Source organism: Mirounga angustirostris, unplaced genomic scaffold (genome assembly GCF_029215605.1).
Source record: "Mirounga angustirostris isolate CCGP_5_RB_7025 unplaced genomic scaffold, mMirAng1.0.hap1 SCAF_8, whole genome shotgun sequence".
NCBI lineage: Eukaryota > Metazoa > Chordata > Mammalia > Carnivora > Phocidae > Mirounga > Mirounga angustirostris.
The window spans coordinates 92,440,885-92,460,049 of NW_026991716.1; the positions used below are offsets into that span (position 1 = coordinate 92,440,885).

The 19,165-nt window shown below is 45.6% G+C and overlaps 1 protein-coding gene across 2 annotated transcripts; it reads left to right on the forward strand.

Annotated features, from left to right (window-relative positions):
- Positions 1 to 68: 68 nt before the first annotated feature.
- Positions 69 to 14,898, forward strand: MTRES1 (mitochondrial transcription rescue factor 1). 2 transcript variants are annotated; one of them, XM_064597949.1, is made up of 4 exons: positions 69 to 414; positions 7,885 to 8,363; positions 10,456 to 10,528; positions 14,613 to 14,898. In XM_064597949.1, the coding sequence occupies exons 2-4, from the start codon at positions 7,897 to 7,899 to the stop codon at positions 14,790 to 14,792; spliced, it is 720 nt and encodes a 239-aa protein (XP_064454019.1). In that variant the 5' UTR covers positions 69 to 414; positions 7,885 to 7,896; the 3' UTR covers positions 14,793 to 14,898. The 2 variants fall into 2 exon arrangements, with proteins under 2 accessions (XP_064454019.1, XP_045721217.1); XM_045865261.2 differs by having other exon boundaries at positions 69 to 378.
- The last annotated feature ends 4,267 nt before the right edge of the window (positions 14,899 to 19,165 follow it).

Here is a 19,165-nt window from a genome sequence, read left to right on the forward strand (position 1 = left end):
GGGCATGGCGGGGCGGGGCCTGGAGGGCCGGGGCTGCAGGGCCGCCGGGAGGGGCCGAGGAAGGGAGGGAGGAGCGGCCGTGACGTGCAAGTAACTGCGCCCCTGTCGGGCGTGTTGTGTCCCCGGCCGGAGCCCACTCTGTTGCTTCCCGGCGCGCATTCGTGAAGCAGGGGCGCGACGAGCGCCTCTGCCCTGCCTGCGCTCCTGCCAGGACTCCGCGTGAATCTCCCGCGTCTTGCCTCGGCCCGGCCAGCCTCTGGACGCCCTGTGGACCCGGGGGCTGCAGAGGACGTGGGGATTCGGTGCGCCGTGGCAGTCGCCCTTGGGCCCGGCCGCTACTGCTGGCTCCAAGCGCAGACCCGGAGCTCGAGGACACAGGTGTCCAGTTTCCTTTGACCTTGAAGACCTGGGAAGGTGCGCAGCTCGCGGGGGTGGGAAGTATGTCGGGGAAGCCGACCCTGTTTCCGCGGTCAACCTGAGAGGTCTCCAGAAGGGACGATTTTCAGTTGCAGTAGACGGCAAAGCAGTTAGACCAGGTTCTCCCTAACCGAGTAGTGAACAGGTTCACGAACGTGGAGCGATTCCCAGTGTCCCGCAGGTCAAGGGCAGCGTTGCCTCTATTCCAGACGTTGCTTTGCTTACAGGCTTCGGCTCTTTCACATACCTTATCTATTCTGAAGATCTCACCACAAACCTCTGGGCTTCCTGCAGTTTTCATCTCCACTGCTCACGTCCACACCATTGGCAAAGAACTCTTTTAAAACGCACTGTCAGGTCACTTCCCTACTTAAAATCTTTCTGTGATTCACATGCTCTCTGGGTCAAGTCCAGACTTTGATAAGCAAGGCCTTTGGAGATCTAGCCTTTTGCCCTTCGATCCAGCTCCAAACTTTGTAGGTTCTTTTCTGGATTCATTCTGATGCCCCATGTCTCTTGATCTACTTTCATTCCACAGTGGCTTATTAAGCACTCCCCATGTGCCACGCACTGTTCTGGGCAGTTGGGATTCAGCAGAGGGAAACAAATTCAGGTGAAGATTTCTACCCTTGTGGAGTTTATATTCTGTTAGGGGAGACAATCCAAAAAAAGAAAAAAAAAAAACGGTAAATTGGTAGGTTAGAAGTGCTATGGAGGAAAAAAGTAGAGCAGAGTAAGGGGAGATTGGGAGGGCAAGATGCTTATTAAATAAAATTGGGATGAGTGCACAGCATTGAGGTGACATTTGAGTTCAGAGTTGAAGAAAATGAGTTATCTGTGCAATTACCTGGCAGGAGAGATTTCTCGGTGCAGCTGGAACAAAGACCTTACCCAGAAATGTTCCTGTTTATGTGAGGAGCATCAGGAAAGCCAGCGTGGCTAGACCTGAGAGAGCAGAGGTTGAGAGTCGCAAGAGATGGGGGAATGGGGGGACCAGATCACATACAGCCTCTAACCTTTTCTCAGTGCTTTTGTAGGAGTGATACAGTATAAATTACTTTTTGAAAGAATCACTGCTATGTGGAAAATAGACTCTAATGGAGCCTTTGTAGTATTGCTATCATCATCTGTCATGATGGTTTAAATCTGTGGTAGCAATGGAAGTGGTGAGAAGTGATGGGATACTGGACATGTTTTGAAGATACAGCCAACATAATTTCCTGATACTGGATATGGGTATGAGGGGGAGTCAAGAATGACTAGAAACTTTTGTTCTCAGCACCTACAGGGGTGGAGTTATCATTCGCTGAGATGGGGAAGGCTACAGTTGGAACAGATTTAGGGTTGGGGACATGTCAGGAGTTTGTTTTGGAACCAATAAGGCTTGAAGTACCTGTTACACACCTAAGTGGAGCTATCAGGCATTTGGATATTGTGTCAGGGGTCGCCAAGACCGCCCCTAGGTGCATTGATTGCCTAGGAAGATTCAACAGGACTTGGCTCTGGCTCATGGCTATGATTTATCACAGCAAAAAGATAGCACAGTCAGCAAAGGGAGAAGACTCATAGGACAAAGTGTGCAGGAAACCAGGTGGTCTTCCAAGAGTCCTCTCCCAGTGGGCTCACACGGGACATGCTTAAGTCCCCAGCAACAAATTGTAACAACATATGTGAAATTTTGTCTATCAGGGACGCTCATTAGAACCTCTGCCCAGGGTGTTGATTGGCTTTAGTCACATGGGCACTGTCTGCCTAGCATGTACCAAAATTCAAGACTCCCAGAAGGAAAGCAGGTACTCAGCATAAGAAATTGTACAAACAGTTTAGACCCAGTGAGCGACTCCTGTCAATTCTGAGAATGGTGAGAATCCTGAAATCCAAGTTTCCAGATGCCAGCCAAAGGTCCACCTTGCAAGCAGGCCTTTCTAAGGATAGACTCAAGCCTGCTATATTAACTCCTCTGCACAGATCTACATGTCTGGAATTTGGGAGAAAGGTCTGGAATGGGGATATAGCTTGGGGAGTAGTTGGCATGTAGGCAATATTTAAAGCCATGGAAGTGTTTGGTGTCTTGATATGCATTTGTCAAAGCTGGCCGATAGAGCTGAGCTGGATAAAGTAAATGTAGAAGAGAAGCAGGCCAAAAATTGAGCCCTGGGGACCTCCAACATTAAGACGTCTGGGAGAAGGGAAGAAACAGCAGGTAAGGTGGGAGGAAAACCAAGAGGAAGGTGTCCTGGAAGCCAAGTGAAGAAGAGGGGAGTGATCAGTTGTCTCAGATGCTGCTGAGAAGTCAAACGAGTTGAGGACTAACAAATAATCTTTTGGATTTGGAAATTGAGAGGCATTAAGGAGAGTATAGACAACGCTTTTTGAGGAGTTTTGTTGTAGAGAGGAACAAGAGAAGTTGTAGCTGGGGGCTAGTGGGATTAAGAGAAGGCTGGTTGGTTATTCAGTGAGAGAAATAACAGCATGCTAATGAGAATGGTCCATTAGAAAGTGAAAAATTATAGTTGTAACTTGCTGTTTCCCCCAAAGTTCTGTGTCAGGCCACCTTTGTCATTAGAACTCTTCTCCAGCATCCCTGCTCCGGCTTTAGTCTGTGCAGGGTCCAGCCTCCGTTGGACCTGGGCTTTCACTCAAGTTCTCTGACAGCCAGTTTACCTGCCCACATTCCACTTGAATAGCAGTTTCTTGAGGACAAGAACTGTTTGCTTTATAAGCAGGTCTAGTTTATCTGGCTATTTGGCATATGCAGGCAAATGAGTGCATGAGGGGTGGATGTGGTAATGGGTAGGATGCTCCCTTCATTTCTGGAAAATGAATCTGCAAGTATTCACTGGTTTTTTGTGTGTGCCGAGCTGATTGGGGATGGGAATGAGGAATGAGGCACGGTTCCTGCCCTGTCACTACCCTTAGAGTTTGGGAGATAAGAATAGTACGGAAGGGGTGCCTGGGTGGCTCAGTCATTAAGCGTCTGCCTTCGGCTCCGGTCATGATCCCAGGGTCCTGGGATCCAGCCCCGCATCAGGCTGCTTCTCCCTCTCCCACTCCCCCGCTTGTGTTCCTGCTCTCGCTATCTCTCTCTCTGTCAAATAAATATATAAAATCTTAAAAAAAAAAAAAAAAAGAATAGTACGGAAGACACAGTATTGGTGCAATATGAGTTTGGGAAAGGGCAGGGGAGGGCAGAGAGGGAGAGTGCGTCTTGTGTGGAGCCTGGAAGATGGAGAAGCCATGCTAAAAGGACAGACACTTTTCTTTCCAGTGGTAGAATCCTTTCTTCAGGTGGAATATAAGGAAACCCAGTATTTTCCAGCACTGCTGTTCTAGTCGAAGAGGGGTTAGGGCCTGGTTAGCCCTCTCCTCCCACCAGTTTGAAAGCTCTGTGGTAGAACTTGGGTTCTCAGACTCTACCCTGTGGCCCTAGTGCCCACTGCTACAAATGGTCATCCTCTCCAGCAAAAATTAGGTTAACGTGTTTTCTCAATTTTATGTTCATAAATTTTATCTAAACTTCAGCACGTACCAGCGTTTGCTAGAGAGTGAAGCAGATCACAAAGAGGGAGTAGCTAATAAACACAAAGGTAATGCTTGGCTTGACATTTTGGCTATGTTAATTGTTTTTCTATGAATATTATTTTAATAGTTATCCTGTGCTAATAAAAGTTTCCTAGTGTAGGTAAATGTAATGTATTTGTGATATATACAAAGAGCACCATCATATCCAGGCATTCCTCATAAAAGGTAACAGTGTGCTATAATGGCAGGAAATGGCGGGGGGGGGGGGGGGGAATGTGGGAGTCCAGAGACTGACAGAGAGGACTTCCCTCCCCCAGGATGTCTCCTCTTTGGATTTCTTCTAAGTCAGGCCAACAGTTCTTCCTACTCCTCTGCTCCTGAAACTATCCATTCTCTCAGGTATTGCAGTCGGTGAAAGTTGGTTTTTGTTCAAGAGAAAATGAGACATAAATTTCATGGGGTAGTAGAAAGAACAGTGGACTTGGAGTCAGAAGACTGATGGACAGTTCAGCAGGTGGTAAAGAGCCTTGACTTAGCCAGGGAGCCTAGATTTGAATCCACTTAGTATTTATGTGACCGTGTCACTGAGATGGGCTGGTTGAAAGGAATAAATGAATTAATAGGTAGAGCGGGGCCTGACCCATAGTAAACAATGAGCGTTAAGAAGACTTGTCATTGGAATCCTGGCTGTGTTATTTACTAGCTGTATGACCTAGCAGATTGTTAAATTGCTCCAAGTCTCATTTGTGCTCATCTGTAAAATGAGGGCCCTGTATAAAGTTATCCCTGAGAGGCTGCCCTTTTCATCTCTGCACACACATACGGCTCTGGGAGTATTGTTAATTAGGGGGAATGTGCAGCCAGGTTCTCAGCTCTCAGGCATACATACAGCCTTTGGCATTATACCTGATAGCAAAACAAACTTTGCTGAAGTCACTTAGGCCAGTGTTTTCTAACTTTTTTTTTTTACTGTTATCTTTAGTAAATACATTTTCCGTGGTGACCCAGTGTATGTGTATGTATACTTACATATGTGTATTGTAATGAAAGTTTCATAAAGCAGTATTTACTCTTACTGTATGTGGTGTACTGTAATATTTTCTATTTGTACTCTTCAGTTTTAGTTCTTTCTTAAAAAATATTTTTTTAATTTATTTGTTTGACAGAGAGCAAGAGAGAAAGCATGAGATAGTCCAAGCAGGGGGAGCAGCAGAGGGAGAGGGAGAAGCAGGCTGCCCACTGAGCAGGAACATGACACGGGGTGGGGGTGGAGCGATTCCAGGACCCTGAAATCATGACCTGTGAAGACTCTTAAGGCAGACGCTTCACTGACTGAGCCACCCAGGCACCCCCAGTTTTAGTTCTTAAAAAGTACAGATTTTAGGGGCGCCTGGGTGGCTCAGTCGTTAAGCATCTGCCTTCGGCTCAGGTCATGATCCCGGGGTCCTGGGATCGAGCCCCATGTCGGGCTCCCTGCTCCGTGGGAAGCCTGCTTCTCCCTCTCCCACTCCCCCTGCCTGTGTTCCCTCTCTTGCTGTGTCTCTGTCTGTCAAATAAATAAATAAAATCTTTAAAAAAAAAAAAAGTACAAATTTTATAATGGCTCATGACCTACAATTTGAAAAACACCTAAAGATACGCAAATTATCATCATTAATGCCAATCTTTATCTTCTGTATTACAAGAGCATCTTATTAACTAATCTGGTCTAGGCCCAACAGTAAGTGGTGATTTCAGCCAGGGCTGTGTTGGCCCATAACTTGGACATCACCTGGATAAATGCTACTCAGTCTAGAACTTAGGACCAACACAGAATTTCTGAGGCTGATAGTAGAGAGCTCTGGCCACTTACGGTTAACCTTCCTGTGTGTTTTGGGTGTGTGGGAAGGTATGAAAAGCTCTGCTTATGAAAGAATTACTTTTCTTCAAGTTTTACACCATGGAGAATATATGTTAAAATGTTAACAGTGGTTGTCATAGAGTGGATATGGGTGGTTTGAATTTTCTTTATATTCTTTTCAAATTTTCTACCGCAAAAATATGTTTCACATATAATCATTGAAATCTTCTTTCTCTTAAATTATGGTAATAAGAGCAGCAATTACTGTTAAAAAAAAAAAATCTTGGCAAGAAGTCCACCATTAGGTACCTTTTTGTGTGTGTGCGGTTTTTTGTTTTTTGGGGTTTTTTTTTTAAGATTTTATTTTTTAAGTAATCTCTACACTCAAGTGTGGGGCTCGAACCCATAACCCGAGGTCGAGTCACATGCTCCACCAACTGAGCCAGCCACGCACTCCTTAATTTTTGATTGTAGTGATCCATGAAATACAAAGTCTAGGAACTGAAATATACTATTTTCTTTCTTTATCCCTACTTCTATAAAAATTAAGGTTTTCTTCTATGCATGGTTATTATTCATTCTCTATTAAATTAGGTAGAATATGTATAAAAATGATTTCTCTCAATATTTCTCTTTAAGGTGCTTCAAATAGTTTGCAGTCAGTATTTTAGAGCACTCTGTGGTTTTTATAGCATTTAAAAATTATTTCAAATTATAGTTGTGTTGAAAAACAGCCCTTAAATTATGCCTGCTTTGGGCGCCTGGGTGGCTCAGTTGGTTAAGCGACTGCCTTCGGCTCAGGTCATGGTCCCAGGGTCCTGGGATCGAGTCCCGCATCGGGCTCCCTGCTCGGCAGGGAGTCTGCTTCTCCCTCTCCCACTCCCCGTTTGTGTTCCCTCTCTCGCTGTGTCTCTCTCTGTCAAATAAATAAATAAAATCTTTAAAAAAAAAAATTATGCCTGCTTTATTTCTCAGTTCAGACTCAGGTTGGGGTCCCAAGAGCCATGAGATACAGAGTTGGGCTTGTGTTGTCTACCTTGTTCATGCCAACAAAAATAAGAGCCAAATATAACTTGGAAGTAGCTAGCTATGTGCTTTTGAGTGGGCTTACAGGTAATTGCCATTGTCAGCTTTGTGGTGAATGGAAAGTAGGCAGGAAAAATCATTGAAACGCTCATCAAAGAAATCTGTCTGAAAGTATAGCCTTGGCACCATGGAAAGTCACTCGCAGACTTAAGGTATGAGGATATGGACCATATGGCAACCCTTCTCAGATTACTAAATCGTGGTCTCTAAAGCCATCTTGATGTACTTGGGAAGGTTTGCTACCATCATAATAAGATGGTTTTGAGGTAACCTAGGAATTGACTACTCTCTGGCATGTCAGCACCTCAGTGCCTCAGGAAGCAATTACCTAGTTTGTGGGTCTCCTGGCCCCTTCCTTCTCTGCTAGCTAATGCCTCAAACAGTAGGGGAAAGATGGAAAAGAAGGTAAAATGCAGCTTTGTCTGCTCATTGCTAGCTCTGATTTGCTGGGGCTGGGGGTTGAAATAATGTCTAGAGATTCACTCTGGGTTTTATAAAGTCATGACTTGGTGTCCTTCCTTGGCAAAGTCAGTATTGTAAGGATGTGACGTATGTCAACAAATAGTCTTTCTCCCCATGAGATCTTTTTTTTTAAAACCGTTGAGAACTACTGTTAATATTCTTCAGTCGCAATCAGTGTCCAAGTGAATTTGGGGGATGGAGAAGAGGAGAACCGGTGTGTTCACACATCTTAGTATCTAGTCCCCCCTCCTGACTATGAGGGAAGCACAGCTAGAAGATACTAGATACTAAGACACATCTTAGTATCTAGTATCTAGTATCTAGATACTAAGATGTGTCTTAGTATCTAGTCCCCCCTTCCCCTATGAGGGAAGCACAGCTAGAAGACTCGCTATGGAAAAGTGCATGGCCCTGAGTATGTGCAGACCAATATGGTCTTTCGTAGGGGAGAATAAGTACAGCACTGATCTAGAGTGTTCGTGGTATGAATGGTTTGTGTTGTAAGAATGCCAGGACACTGCGCTTGTGAAATAAAACGAAATTATTGTCTGTTTCAGGTTATATGCGCCATGGCTATGACTGGTGTCAGATTGCCTGCCAGTGTTCTGAGAAAGCCAGATGTCTGGATTGGACTCTGGGGAGTGCTACAAGGGACACCCTCGTATAAACTCTGTGCTTCCTGGAATCGATACTCACATTTTTCTAGTACCCAGTTAAACACATCAAATTGTAAAACATTTTTTCATAACATTTTCTCACTGAGACTCCCAGGGCTTTTAATATCTCCAGAATATATTTTCCCACTCTCCATAAGACTTAAAAGTAATGTAAGCTCTAAAAAATCCACTAAGAAGACTCTGCAAAAAGCCGAGGATGAAGAGGACTCTGATGATGAGAGTGATCGTGAGATGAGTGAGCAGGAAGAGGAGCTCGAGGGTGACCCCAGTGTGGTCAAAGACTATAAAGACCTGGAAAAAGTAGTGCAGTCTTTTCGGTATGATGTTGTCCTAAAGACGGGCCTAGATGTCGGGAGAAAGTAAGTACGATGTGCATTTTATTACAAGATCCTTTGTCTTTGTGTCATTTTAATGTAGTAGTTCCCATCACTCAGCCCATCTTGTGGTGAGGGGCAAGCCCAGATAGGAGAGGACCTGCCTGGTCACCTGTTTCAGGTATTTCCTTCTGCAGATGAGAACACTGACTCCCCAGCAAGTCAGGTGACTGCCTGCACATCCCATGTGCCAGATTTCCCTGGTTCTGAGACACAGTCGACTCTTAAGATGAGCCACCGATTTAATACCAGCTTCTTGAGGAGACTAATGACCATGTTAGAGGTATATAGCAAGAGGAAATCGTGCCTGGGTTTCACAAATGCCACAGGGTAAGACGGTACCTTTTAGAAGCAACAGAAGCAGTGTAATGTGGTGGTAAAGAATGCGGGCTCTAGGGCGCCTGGGTGGCTCAGTTGGTTAAGCGACTGCCTTTGGCTCAGGTCATGATCCTGGAGTCCCTGGATCGAGTTCCGCATCGGGCTCCCTGCTTGGCGGGGAGCCTGCTTCTGCCTCTGACCTTCCCCCCTCTCATGTGCTCTCTCTCTCTCATTCTCTCTGTCTCAAATAAATAAATAAAATCTTTAAGAAAAAAAATTAAAAAAAAAAAAATGCGGGCTCCACAGTGAGACCCTTCGTGCTCTGTGTGAGCCTGAGCAAGTTCCTTGAATTCCCTAAGCTTCAGTGTTCTCATCTGTAAAATGTAAAATAGCACCTACTTTAGAAGTTGGTGCTCCTCTGTCTACAGCATCTTAGTGGATGGAGCTAGAGGGTATTATGCTAAACGAAGTAAGTTAATCAGAGAAAGACAAATACCATATGATTTCACTTGTATGTGGAATTTAAGAAACAAAACACATGAACATGGGAGAAGGGAAGGAAAGATAAGACAAAACAGAGAGGGAGACAAACCATGAGCGACTCTTAACTCTAGGAAACTGAGAGGTGGGGGGGATGGGGTAACTGGGCAGTGGGCATGAAGGAGGGCGTTATGCAACTGATGAATCACTGAACTCTACCTCTGAAACTAAGAATACACTCTATGTTAATTAAATTGAATTTACATTAAAAAAATAAGCATTTTAACAGTGCCTGACACATATTTGTATGTTAGCTATTATGAAGAAAATACTGTGTGTTCATATATAGTGCATAGAGATGTTAAGTGGAACTTTGAAGATTTCTTTAGTATTCTTGTTCTCTCTGCTAGACTAATTATATAAGAATAGTGACCCTCATTGTTCGTTCATTCCTTTAGCAATCATTGTGTGCATACTGCATGCAAGGTAAGAAACATGGTATGGATAATATATTCAGATTTCCATGTATAATTTATACTGTATGACATAATTTAATGGCATAGTTTAATTTTTTAATCCATGAAGTTTAAGGACTCATAAAGATGACTAAACCCATAGGCATCCTCATGGGAATTTACTGAATGTTCTCTAAAATCTGGCAGATTTGTAAAGGGGGGCCTCTCTCTTCCCCAGAGAAGTAGCTGCTGCTCTTATAAGCAGAACCCCAGATGTTAATCACCTGGAGTCAGAGCAGCAAGAGAAAAGCGCACTGATTGTTGTTGTCAGCACCCTCCCCTGGTCTAGTTGCCCAGTGATTGAATGGAGAGATCAGCAGCTGCTGGATTGCAGTTTCCCCAACCTCAGTGCAGACTCGCAGAGGATTTTTTAATGACCTCACCATACGTGTGGTGCCTGGTTTTTCTCTCGGACCCCAGAGCCCTTTGGTGGTCATGAATCACGGGAGCCCCCGCTTTGCAGGCGGCTGCTGCAGGAGTCAGGTGGGGTGCCCCAGGCCCTCCCAAAGCTTACCTGCCCGGTGAGTCCAGCAGACTGCAGCCCCAGTCCGGCATCGTTGAGAAGTGCCCCTTGATCTCGCTGTTTCAGACACAGATGGGAGCAGTTGACTCCCACTTTCCCCGCACTCAGAATGGTGGTTTTGTAGAGCGGCTGGTCACTGTCAGAATACGCATTAATGGCAGGTGTTTTTCTCAGACCTGTATAATTGTTTTGAGTATATTTCTATTTCAAAGCATTTGACTTTTTTTTTTTTTTTTTTAAGCAAAGTGGAAGATGCATTCTACAAAGGTGAACTCAGGCTGAATGGGGAAAAATTATGGAAGAAAAGCAGAACGGTGAGCTATTCTGACAGCAGGTTTTTTTTAAATTATTTATTTGATAGAGCACAAGCAGGGGGAGCATCAGGCAGAGGGAGAAGCAGGCTCCCCGCCAAGCAGGGAGCCCAGTGCGGGGCTCGATCCCAGGACCCCAGGATCATGACCTGAGCCGAAGGCAGACGCTTAACGACTGAGCCACCCAGGCGCCCTGACAGCAGATATTTTTGTCTGTTTCTCTGCCAGTACTCAGTGTTGCCCTGACTTCCCCTCAGGGGTCATCAGTGACTCCTTGTGTGGGTCGGTGTTGCCATCTCTGCAATTCCCCAGGGGCCTGCTCAAGCTAGTGAGAATCACCAGCCAACTTAGTCACACAAACCACTTGCTCTTTTGCAGCCTCCTTTTCCTTCAAAATTTTAAGACAGGCCACCATCACACTTGGCAAAAATCTGTTAACCAAGTCATTAGTCCCATGAAAAGCTAATAATGAGACTAAGAAGAAAGAGTTGGTCTGTGTAGAGGTTACATTGGACTGCTGTTACCTGAGCAGATGTGTGATTCTGTTCAGCTCAGCAGTTACGCCCCAGCACTTGCTGCGTGCCCTGCTCTGTGCACAGAACAGCTATCAAAAAAGAGACTCCCTGTTTCCTAACAGGCCCATAGCAATACTATTGTTAAGTGAAAGAAATCAGGTATAAGAAAATGTATTTCCAGTATCCAGTGTTGTTATAATAAATCATATATATAGTTAAAATTGTGTATTTTTGTAGAAATAAGTTGTATATATACATACATTTAAGAATTAAAATAGTAATATTACTAGTATTTATCTTTGGAGCATTATGGGTTATATTTTCTTCATTCTTTTTCTGAATTTTTTATAAGTATAGATCACTTTCATAATTGGAAAAACAATAATAATAGTATAAGTTAACAAAGCACAATAAAAAAGTGTATGACAGAGACTCTTAAAAAGTTTGGAAGAGGGGCGCCTGGGTGGCTCAGATGGTCAAGCATGTGCCTTTGGCTCAGGTCATGATCCTAAGGTCCTGGGATGGAGGGGCCCCCCCACCCCGCCCCGCCCCGCCCCGGCTCAGCGGGGAGTCTGCTGCTCCCTCTGCCCCGCCCCCTTCCTCAGCTGCGCGCCCTCTCTGTCTCAAATGAGTAAATAAAATCTTAAAAAAAAGCTTGGAAGACACAGACATATGAGGCTTTGGCAGACATAATCTCACTCTCTGAGGACGCTCTTTTTGAGTGTCCAGGGAAGTTAGACACGTTTGTAGGTGGCTTTGAAGCTTGTTTCATATTTCACAACACCCCTGGGTTTGGAGGGCTTGAGCCACATCCTTTTGCTCTGGGACAAGGGAGGGTGTGAGCTGTTGGCCATGGATCCGGGTAAACACAGGCTTTCTTCAGAGACCTTGCTCTCTGGGATCCTACAGGTTCTCATGGCTAACCAGCCGGGAGGAGGGGGCACTCCCCAGTGCTTGTCTCAGCTGCGAGTCCCAAGGTCCACAGCCTGTGATGACACCTAACCTGGCAGGTTCGGCATGTCATTCGTGGCTCTGTGAGCTGCAGGAATTCAGGCGCTTCAGACGTGCATCTGGAGATCAGGCTCTTCTTGTCCCATAATTGCTTTTTCCTGCTTGTGGCCCTGCCCCCTCTCCGCAGCCACAGTGTTCCTAAGACAGGACCTGCTCTGGGCGCACCACGCCTCTGTGCCAGGGCCTCATTTACAAACACAAGTGTATTCTCCCCCCTCTGCTTTGATATATTGTTAACTACAGTCTAATTGCTGCTTCTTCATTCTGCCTTGGGTGTTCTGTTGTCTCGGCTGCCTTCCAGATTCCTCCTGAGGGTCAGCAAAGGAAGGGGCCAGTGTTAACACTCGACTGGCTTGTTACTAGGAGGCCTGTAGCCATAGTAACGGCAGCTGAGGGGAGATTTGAAATGTAGATATTTGGAACAGCCCGTAATCCCAGCCAGTTTTGCTTTGTGTGTGCTGTGCCGTCTCCCACATGAGAAAGGACAGGCCCTTGCAGCGAAGAAAGGACACCTCCGCTTCCGTGGCCTGCTGCACGGGGCTGTGGCGGGCTGCCGGCCCTGAAGGCGGGCGGGCGGGTTCGTGGTGCTTCGGTGGTGACCCTGGCCGCCTGGGGCGCAGCAGAGCTTCTCTGTAAGCTGCGGACCAGGTGTAGGAGGGGCTGGGGCCCTGCTGACTTACACACAGGCTACGTAGAGCCCCAGTATGGGACTGAAGCTTTCTAAACTCCCCGCTCCCTGGGATTGACTGGCTAAAGGAGAGACATTCCTTCTTAGTCTCTGCCTTAGAAGTAAGCTACCAAAGGGACCCGCTGCTCAGCCACACACAGATACTACACACAGTAGGTCTGTGAAGGGATACACCAGACGCGCAGCCTTTTTCTCTGTGTATCCTTTTATGCCTTTTATATTTTGTATCACAGGCATATGTTACTTAATAAAAAGTGAATTTTAATAAAGTCATGCTGAAAAATGCAAAGGCATTCAAAATGTTCTGAAACCTTGTATTTCTGGACATTGATTTTAAATGTCCACACAGTTAGGCCAAATGGTCTTTTTTTTTTTTAATTGAACTCATGAGAACTACGGGAGGACAGCCCCGCCTAGATGATGCCTCGGTCAGCCCATCCTCCAGATCCAGGGGAGAAGCAGTCTTCATGCTTCCTTGTGGTGTGCGCCTTTTTGCTTCTCAGCCCAGAGGGGAGAAGGTTAACGGTTTACAATCTGCGCTGTGTGTTTCACATGTAGCCGCTCTAGGCCGCCCGGGTTGACCAGTAGGCCTGGTGGCGGACGCGTGTATTCCCATGTTGTGGACTGAATATTGGGCCCTTGAATGGGTGGGAAAACAAATAGGAGCTTGCCCGGCTAAGGTACAGACGTTTTGGACAGCGTGAATTTAGGACTGCCTCAGAGAGCATTAATCAGAAAACAAGGTAAGAGTGGCACCATACTTCTTAAACAGAAACCCTCCCGTAGGCTTTTAAATGGCCACCTGTGCCCACTTAGAGTCCATTGCCCACACGTGGGCTTGCTGCCCACCTCCTTGGAAGCAGTGGTGAGTGATCTGAGGTGGCCCCAGTCACTCCTGGCTTGTGTTCTAGTAGAAGAAGTCTATGGCACCTGCGTCCATTTAGCTCCGTCCTGAGTCACTGGGCAGATGCCCCTGGAATCCTGACCTGCCAGCACCAGGTGCCCGCCAGGGGCTGTCCCTGGCAACACTGCTGTGATATGCCCCGGACTGCTCAGCCCAAGGCTCCCACCTGGGCAAGAATGGGTTTGACCTCAGCCCTTTGAACCCATTGAGGCAGCATCCAACCTGATCCTTTTTGTGACATTCCGTCTTTGTGTATTGAGTCCCATCTTGATGATGTGGCATCACTGGGGCTAATCAGTGCTAGGAAAGAAGTTTCCCATTTCTCTAAGAGGTACAGCTGAATATTATTCCACAGTGACTAATTTTCAACAGACTGTCCCATCCCCAATTACGTAGCTCATCTGGGTAGAAATCAATGAAAAGTTACACTGGAAATGGTTTTCTCAGTGCTGGCAATAATTACTATGCACAGATTCTCTACGATTGTGCCCCACTTTCTTTGCCTCTTGTCATTTTTGCCAAAACAAATCCCTCCGTGTGTTTCCTTCAATCGCCTAGTAGAGGTGAGTAGTTGGGCCGCGGCACACCGGAGCTGCCCATGAGCAGCCAGCTGGCTAGGTCTGATGGAGGGACGCGGGTGGTATTGGGCACATGTGTTGGAGGCTTCCTCTGCGTGAGGCCCTTTGTCCTGGAGGCACTAGGGATAAGGGACGGCTTCAGAGGAATCACTACCTTTTTTCACATGCCCCCCTGGGTGATGACGGTCCCCTGATAAAAACTCACAGCAAGGACGTTTGCGGGGCACCTGGCTGGCCCAGTCAGTGGAGCATGCAACTCTTGATCTCAGTTCGAGCCCCACGTTGGGTGTAAAGATTACTAAAAAAAAAAAAACTTAAAAAAAAAAGGACATTTGCATTGGCCTGCGTTTCCCAAAATGCAGTGAAGGCTGAGTTTTCTTTTAATTTTCAGGTGAAAGTGGGAGATATATTGGATCTTCTAATTGGAGAGGATAAAGAAGCAGAAACAGAGACAGTGATGAGGGTTCTCCTGAAAAAAGTGTTGGAGGAGAAAACGGAAAGTGAAAAGTACAGAGTGGTGTTACGCCGGTGGAAAAAGTTAAAGTTGCCTAAAAAGAGTATGTCTAAATAAATGGATGGCTTTTTATTGATAAAAACTGCTTTCTAGGGATGGGGGGAAGGGCCAGCTTCAAAAGAGGACACTTTTATTAAAATAAAATTATCTTACTTTAGTGGAATCTGCTGAGCTGTTTTATGGAAATTGGGGTCCATAGCTTGGAGACCCTGCCCGAGGCCTGGATTCCTCTCCAGGGCTTGATTTGTGTTCGTTTTCACCTCATTTTGGCCTGTGAGCATGAATGAGATGTGTGCTGAATGAACCAACCCCAGAGAGGGTTTTAATGCCGAGCCTGCTGTTTCCCACATGAACTACCTCGGGAGTCTGTGTAAAATAAACTGGCCTTGTTTGTGCTTTCATTTCAACTTTATCCCTGTTGACCAGCTTCTCTGGGTTCAGGTTTCTCATGGCAAAACCAAGTAAAGTCAAGGTCACCTTTCATATCCATTGGGAGACCCCTTTCTCCACCAGCCCTTCTGAATTACCGATTTGTGAACTTAAGTTCCCTTCGGTTTGTCTTCCGAAGTATAGATAAGTGAAGTTGCTCCAACTCATTCCAAATGGGTTAGTTAGGGCCCATTAAAATGAATGGTTTAGGGCAGGGGTTGATGAACTGAGGCAGCCAGAGGCTTTTCGTATGGCATTCAAGAATGGTTTTTACATTTTTAAAGCATTGTTAAAAGAAGGAAGGGATATATGACAGAGGTCTTAGGTAGCCCACAGAACCTAAAATATTTACTGTCCGACCTTTTACAGAAAAAAATGTGATGACCTCTGCCCCAGCTTAGGGTAATAAGCTGAGAGTTTAATTTTCAGGTGAAAGTAGATTTTAGTAGTAGGTTTTAGAGGAAACACAGATTTTATCAATGAAGAGAACAAAGAGGCGGAGACCAATTATTCTAATTCTCAAGAAAGGGTTATAAAAAGGACAAAGCCTAAAAAAAATAGTATTAGAAGGGACATATACAGGGGTGCCTGGGTGGCTGAGTCGGTGAAGCGTCTGCCTTCGGCTCAGGTCATGATCCCGGGGTCCTGGGATCGAGCCCCGCATTGGGCTCCCTGCCCTCTTCGTCTGCTCCTCCCCCCACCTCCCGTTTGTGCTCGCTCGCTCGCTCTCAAAATAAATATTTTCTAAAAAAAGGACACATACATAATATACATCATCTAAGAAAAGGACATCTGGAGAAATAAACTGGTTTGTAGACTCCCAGGAACAGTTTCCTAGCACAGAAGGGTCAGCTCAAATAGAGACCTATTAGATGGTGTCATGGAAAAATGACTGGCTGTGTCTGGGTCCTTCTATTTGCCCTCCAGGAATTCTTGAGAATTCAGGTTAACGGACAGTGAAGGGAGACTTCTGTGGCCCAAAGCAGGAGGATGTCTGGGCCCATGAGTCTGGAAGCCTTTTAACACCGTGGATTTCAGAAGACTAAAAAATCGATTTTTATTTGAAAGCTTAAGCTCTCAGGAAGAAATACTACATAATATGCAGAACAACAGAGGGAATGTTTCTATTTTACCACCTAGTTATCAGTAAAAACAATGTGTTTAATTTCAATAGGAGTTAGTTATGAATTATAATCTAGGAGACTAATGTCTTTACTTTTTCTCATTTCCTTTACCTCTGCCTCTGTCTTGCTCTCCCTCTCTCTTCCTCCCTCCCGCTCTTCTCTTGACTTCTCTTTGGAAAGTTGCAGAAAGCCTAAGAAGCCTTGTGTGGTGAGTGGCAGCATGACCTTGGGATGTGTCATGGGTCCTGGTTTTTAGGCTCAGTCTTGCCATTAGTGAGTTGGGTTACCTTGGTTAGTTTGACCCCAGGCTCTCTGAGCTTCAGCTTCTTCATTGGTCAAATGGGGATCAGGATGCTAATTGCCTTACCTTGTCATGTGTTCAAAGGAAGGAGAAAATCAAAATGTGTTGTATGAGGTAAGAGGAGTGTTGCTAGCTAGGAAGCAGGAAAAGCCACTTGAAAGGCTTTTTGAAGCTCTGTTGGCAGTCAGTACCTCACCTAGCTGCTCTGCAGTGTTTGTGCTCACACCAGACCTGTTTTAAAAAATCAAGCTAAGAAAAAAACGTCTGCTGGAGAATGGTGGTTTGGTGACGGGACGTGGCAAAAACGGATCTCCTAGTTGGCTACAGTGCCAGGGACTTGGAACATAGTTACAAAATAGCAGAAACAAAAGCAATTCATAAAAGATTTACGGAACTCTTGCAACGCACTCATTACTTGACCCAAATAACAGTTGCTTTATAATGCCACCGTGGTGAGACCTCCTCAGTGAAAATTAAAACTGGAAAAGATTAAAGATGTATATGTTTCTTTTTTTTTTTTTTTAAGATTTTATTTACTTACTTGACGGAGAGAGAGTTAGCGAGAGCAGGACCACAAGCGGGGGAGTGGGAGAGGGAGAAACAGGCTTCCCGCCGAGCAGGGAGCCCGATGCAGGGCTCGATCCCAGGACCCTGGGATCATGACCTGGGCCGAAGGCAGACGCTTAACGACTGAGCCACCCAGGCGCCCCGATGTATATGTTTCTAATGCAGTGGTTCTCAACCGGGGGTGATTTCACATTTGGCAAAGTCTAGAGACATCTTGGTTGTCACAACTTGAAGCGGGGGTTAGGGGCATTGAGTGGATGGGGACCAGTGATGCCTCTCAACCTCCTACAGTGTACAGGATGCCCCACAACAAAGTTACCGGACCCCAAAGGCCAGTAGGGATGGGGTTGAGACACTCTGCTCTACTGGGATGACAAGATTCCTTTTTCTAAGTTACAACTATTTTGGTAGAGACTGATCTAGGCCTTTTACCAGTAATGATGGTTAATTCTTTCAAAGAACTAGCTCTCCCCTAGGAAATAGGATGCTAATTGCATTTCTCTGCCAAATAGCATTTACTGTCTTTCCTGGAAAATTATATCGATGGCTAGGCAAGCATTTCATTATCTTTTTAACATTTTGTAGAGGAAAGTAGACATTCGGGGGATATTTCTTTTTTTTTCAGGGGATATTTCTTAAGTTATAGTTTATTTGGTCAGTGATGACTGGGGAGACAGAAATCTAACTAACATTTTCTAAGAAGCTAAAAAGAAAGATTTCGGTTGGGGTGGTGGTGTACGTTCCATGACCTTCTAACAGGTGCAGTGTATATCTGGCAAGTAAAATGACACACTACTAAAGTTCTGCCTTATCTTGGTCACATATTTTGGCTTTCAAAAAGGTACTGTCACATTATCAGTCAGCTTACTGACAATCTCCAGGGAGTAATGTAGGAAATTAGAAACTCCGTGGAGCGGACTCAGGAGAGCAGGGAGAGTGCATCTCCCAAACTGCTTTCAGAACGTCACGTAGGAAGCTTGAAATCACTCATGGTAGTATTTTCACCTTGGAAATTGCAATCACCAAAAATCAGTATTTTTCCCTTGGAGAGTCATTTCTTAAACCTTTACCAGCACATCCTTGGGTGGGATTGGGGATACACACCCATGAGTTTTCCACCGGCGAATGCCTGAGCACCAGTACCCACCCCCGAAGTTACTCTTTCAAATTTATTTCTCCTCTCTTGTTCTGTATTTCTGTGTCCTCCTCCCATCCTTGAGCCAACCGTGCTAATGCGTTTATGTGTATCTTTTTGTTTGTATTCATTCTTCTAAAATGTGTTCTGCTGTTCTGTGCACCTATTTTAAATTTCGTAAATGGCATTACTATAGGTTTCATTTTGTATCTTACTTTTTTCACCCGATGGTTGTTCAGATCCATCCATGGCACCTCTAATCCGTTGCTTCTCCCTGCTGCATTATACCGAAGTGCGTCCACCCCATTTGGCCTGCGCATGCGCCCAGCTGCGCCCAGCTCCCCTCACCGCGCAAGTAACAGCGCTGCTTAACCACCGGGACAGTAGAGCGGGGCTGCGCTGGAAAGCGCCTGTGGACATAGCCTCCGCCAGCCCCAGCGTGAGCCAGCTTTCTCACTTTTGCCCTCTAATACAGGTGTAAAGAGATACAGCTGCTTTTACCAGGCAGTCTTCGCAAATTCTCTTTTCCTGCACAGGAAAGGCCCCACGACCTGCTGCTTCTGCCTTTGGTAGCCGCTTGCTCCCTAATCTGTCCCTTGCAATTTCTCTGAAGGCTCTGAAATTGGAGGCAGCTTTCTGAGACTGCCGCTTTCCTGTTCCTCTCAAAGACCTGCTTGTGGGCTTAAGGGTTTCTTTGTTCATTATTGGTTAACGGACCAGGCAGATCAGAAGCAGGCCGGTCAAAGTATGATTTTGACAGGTCTTGAGGACATGGATCGCTCACGATGCGATTCTTGATTCTTCTGTAAAGATGTCAACTGTACCCAATGGGCCTTCTATCCTGGGACCTTATTTTTTCAGAGAGTGTGTGGAG

Excerpts from the sequence above, each read along its gene's own strand:
- MTRES1 (XM_064597949.1), top strand. The coding sequence starts at position 7,897 with ATGGCTATGACTGGTGTCAGATTGCCTGCCAGTGTTCTGAGAAAGCCA. Across the intron at positions 8,364-10,455 it reads GGCCTAGATGTCGGGAGAAA|CAAAGTGGAAGATGCATTCT; the intron begins GTAAGTACGATG and ends TTTTTTTTTAAG. Across the intron at positions 10,529-14,612 it reads TATGGAAGAAAAGCAGAACG|GTGAAAGTGGGAGATATATT; the intron begins GTGAGCTATTCT and ends TTTAATTTTCAG.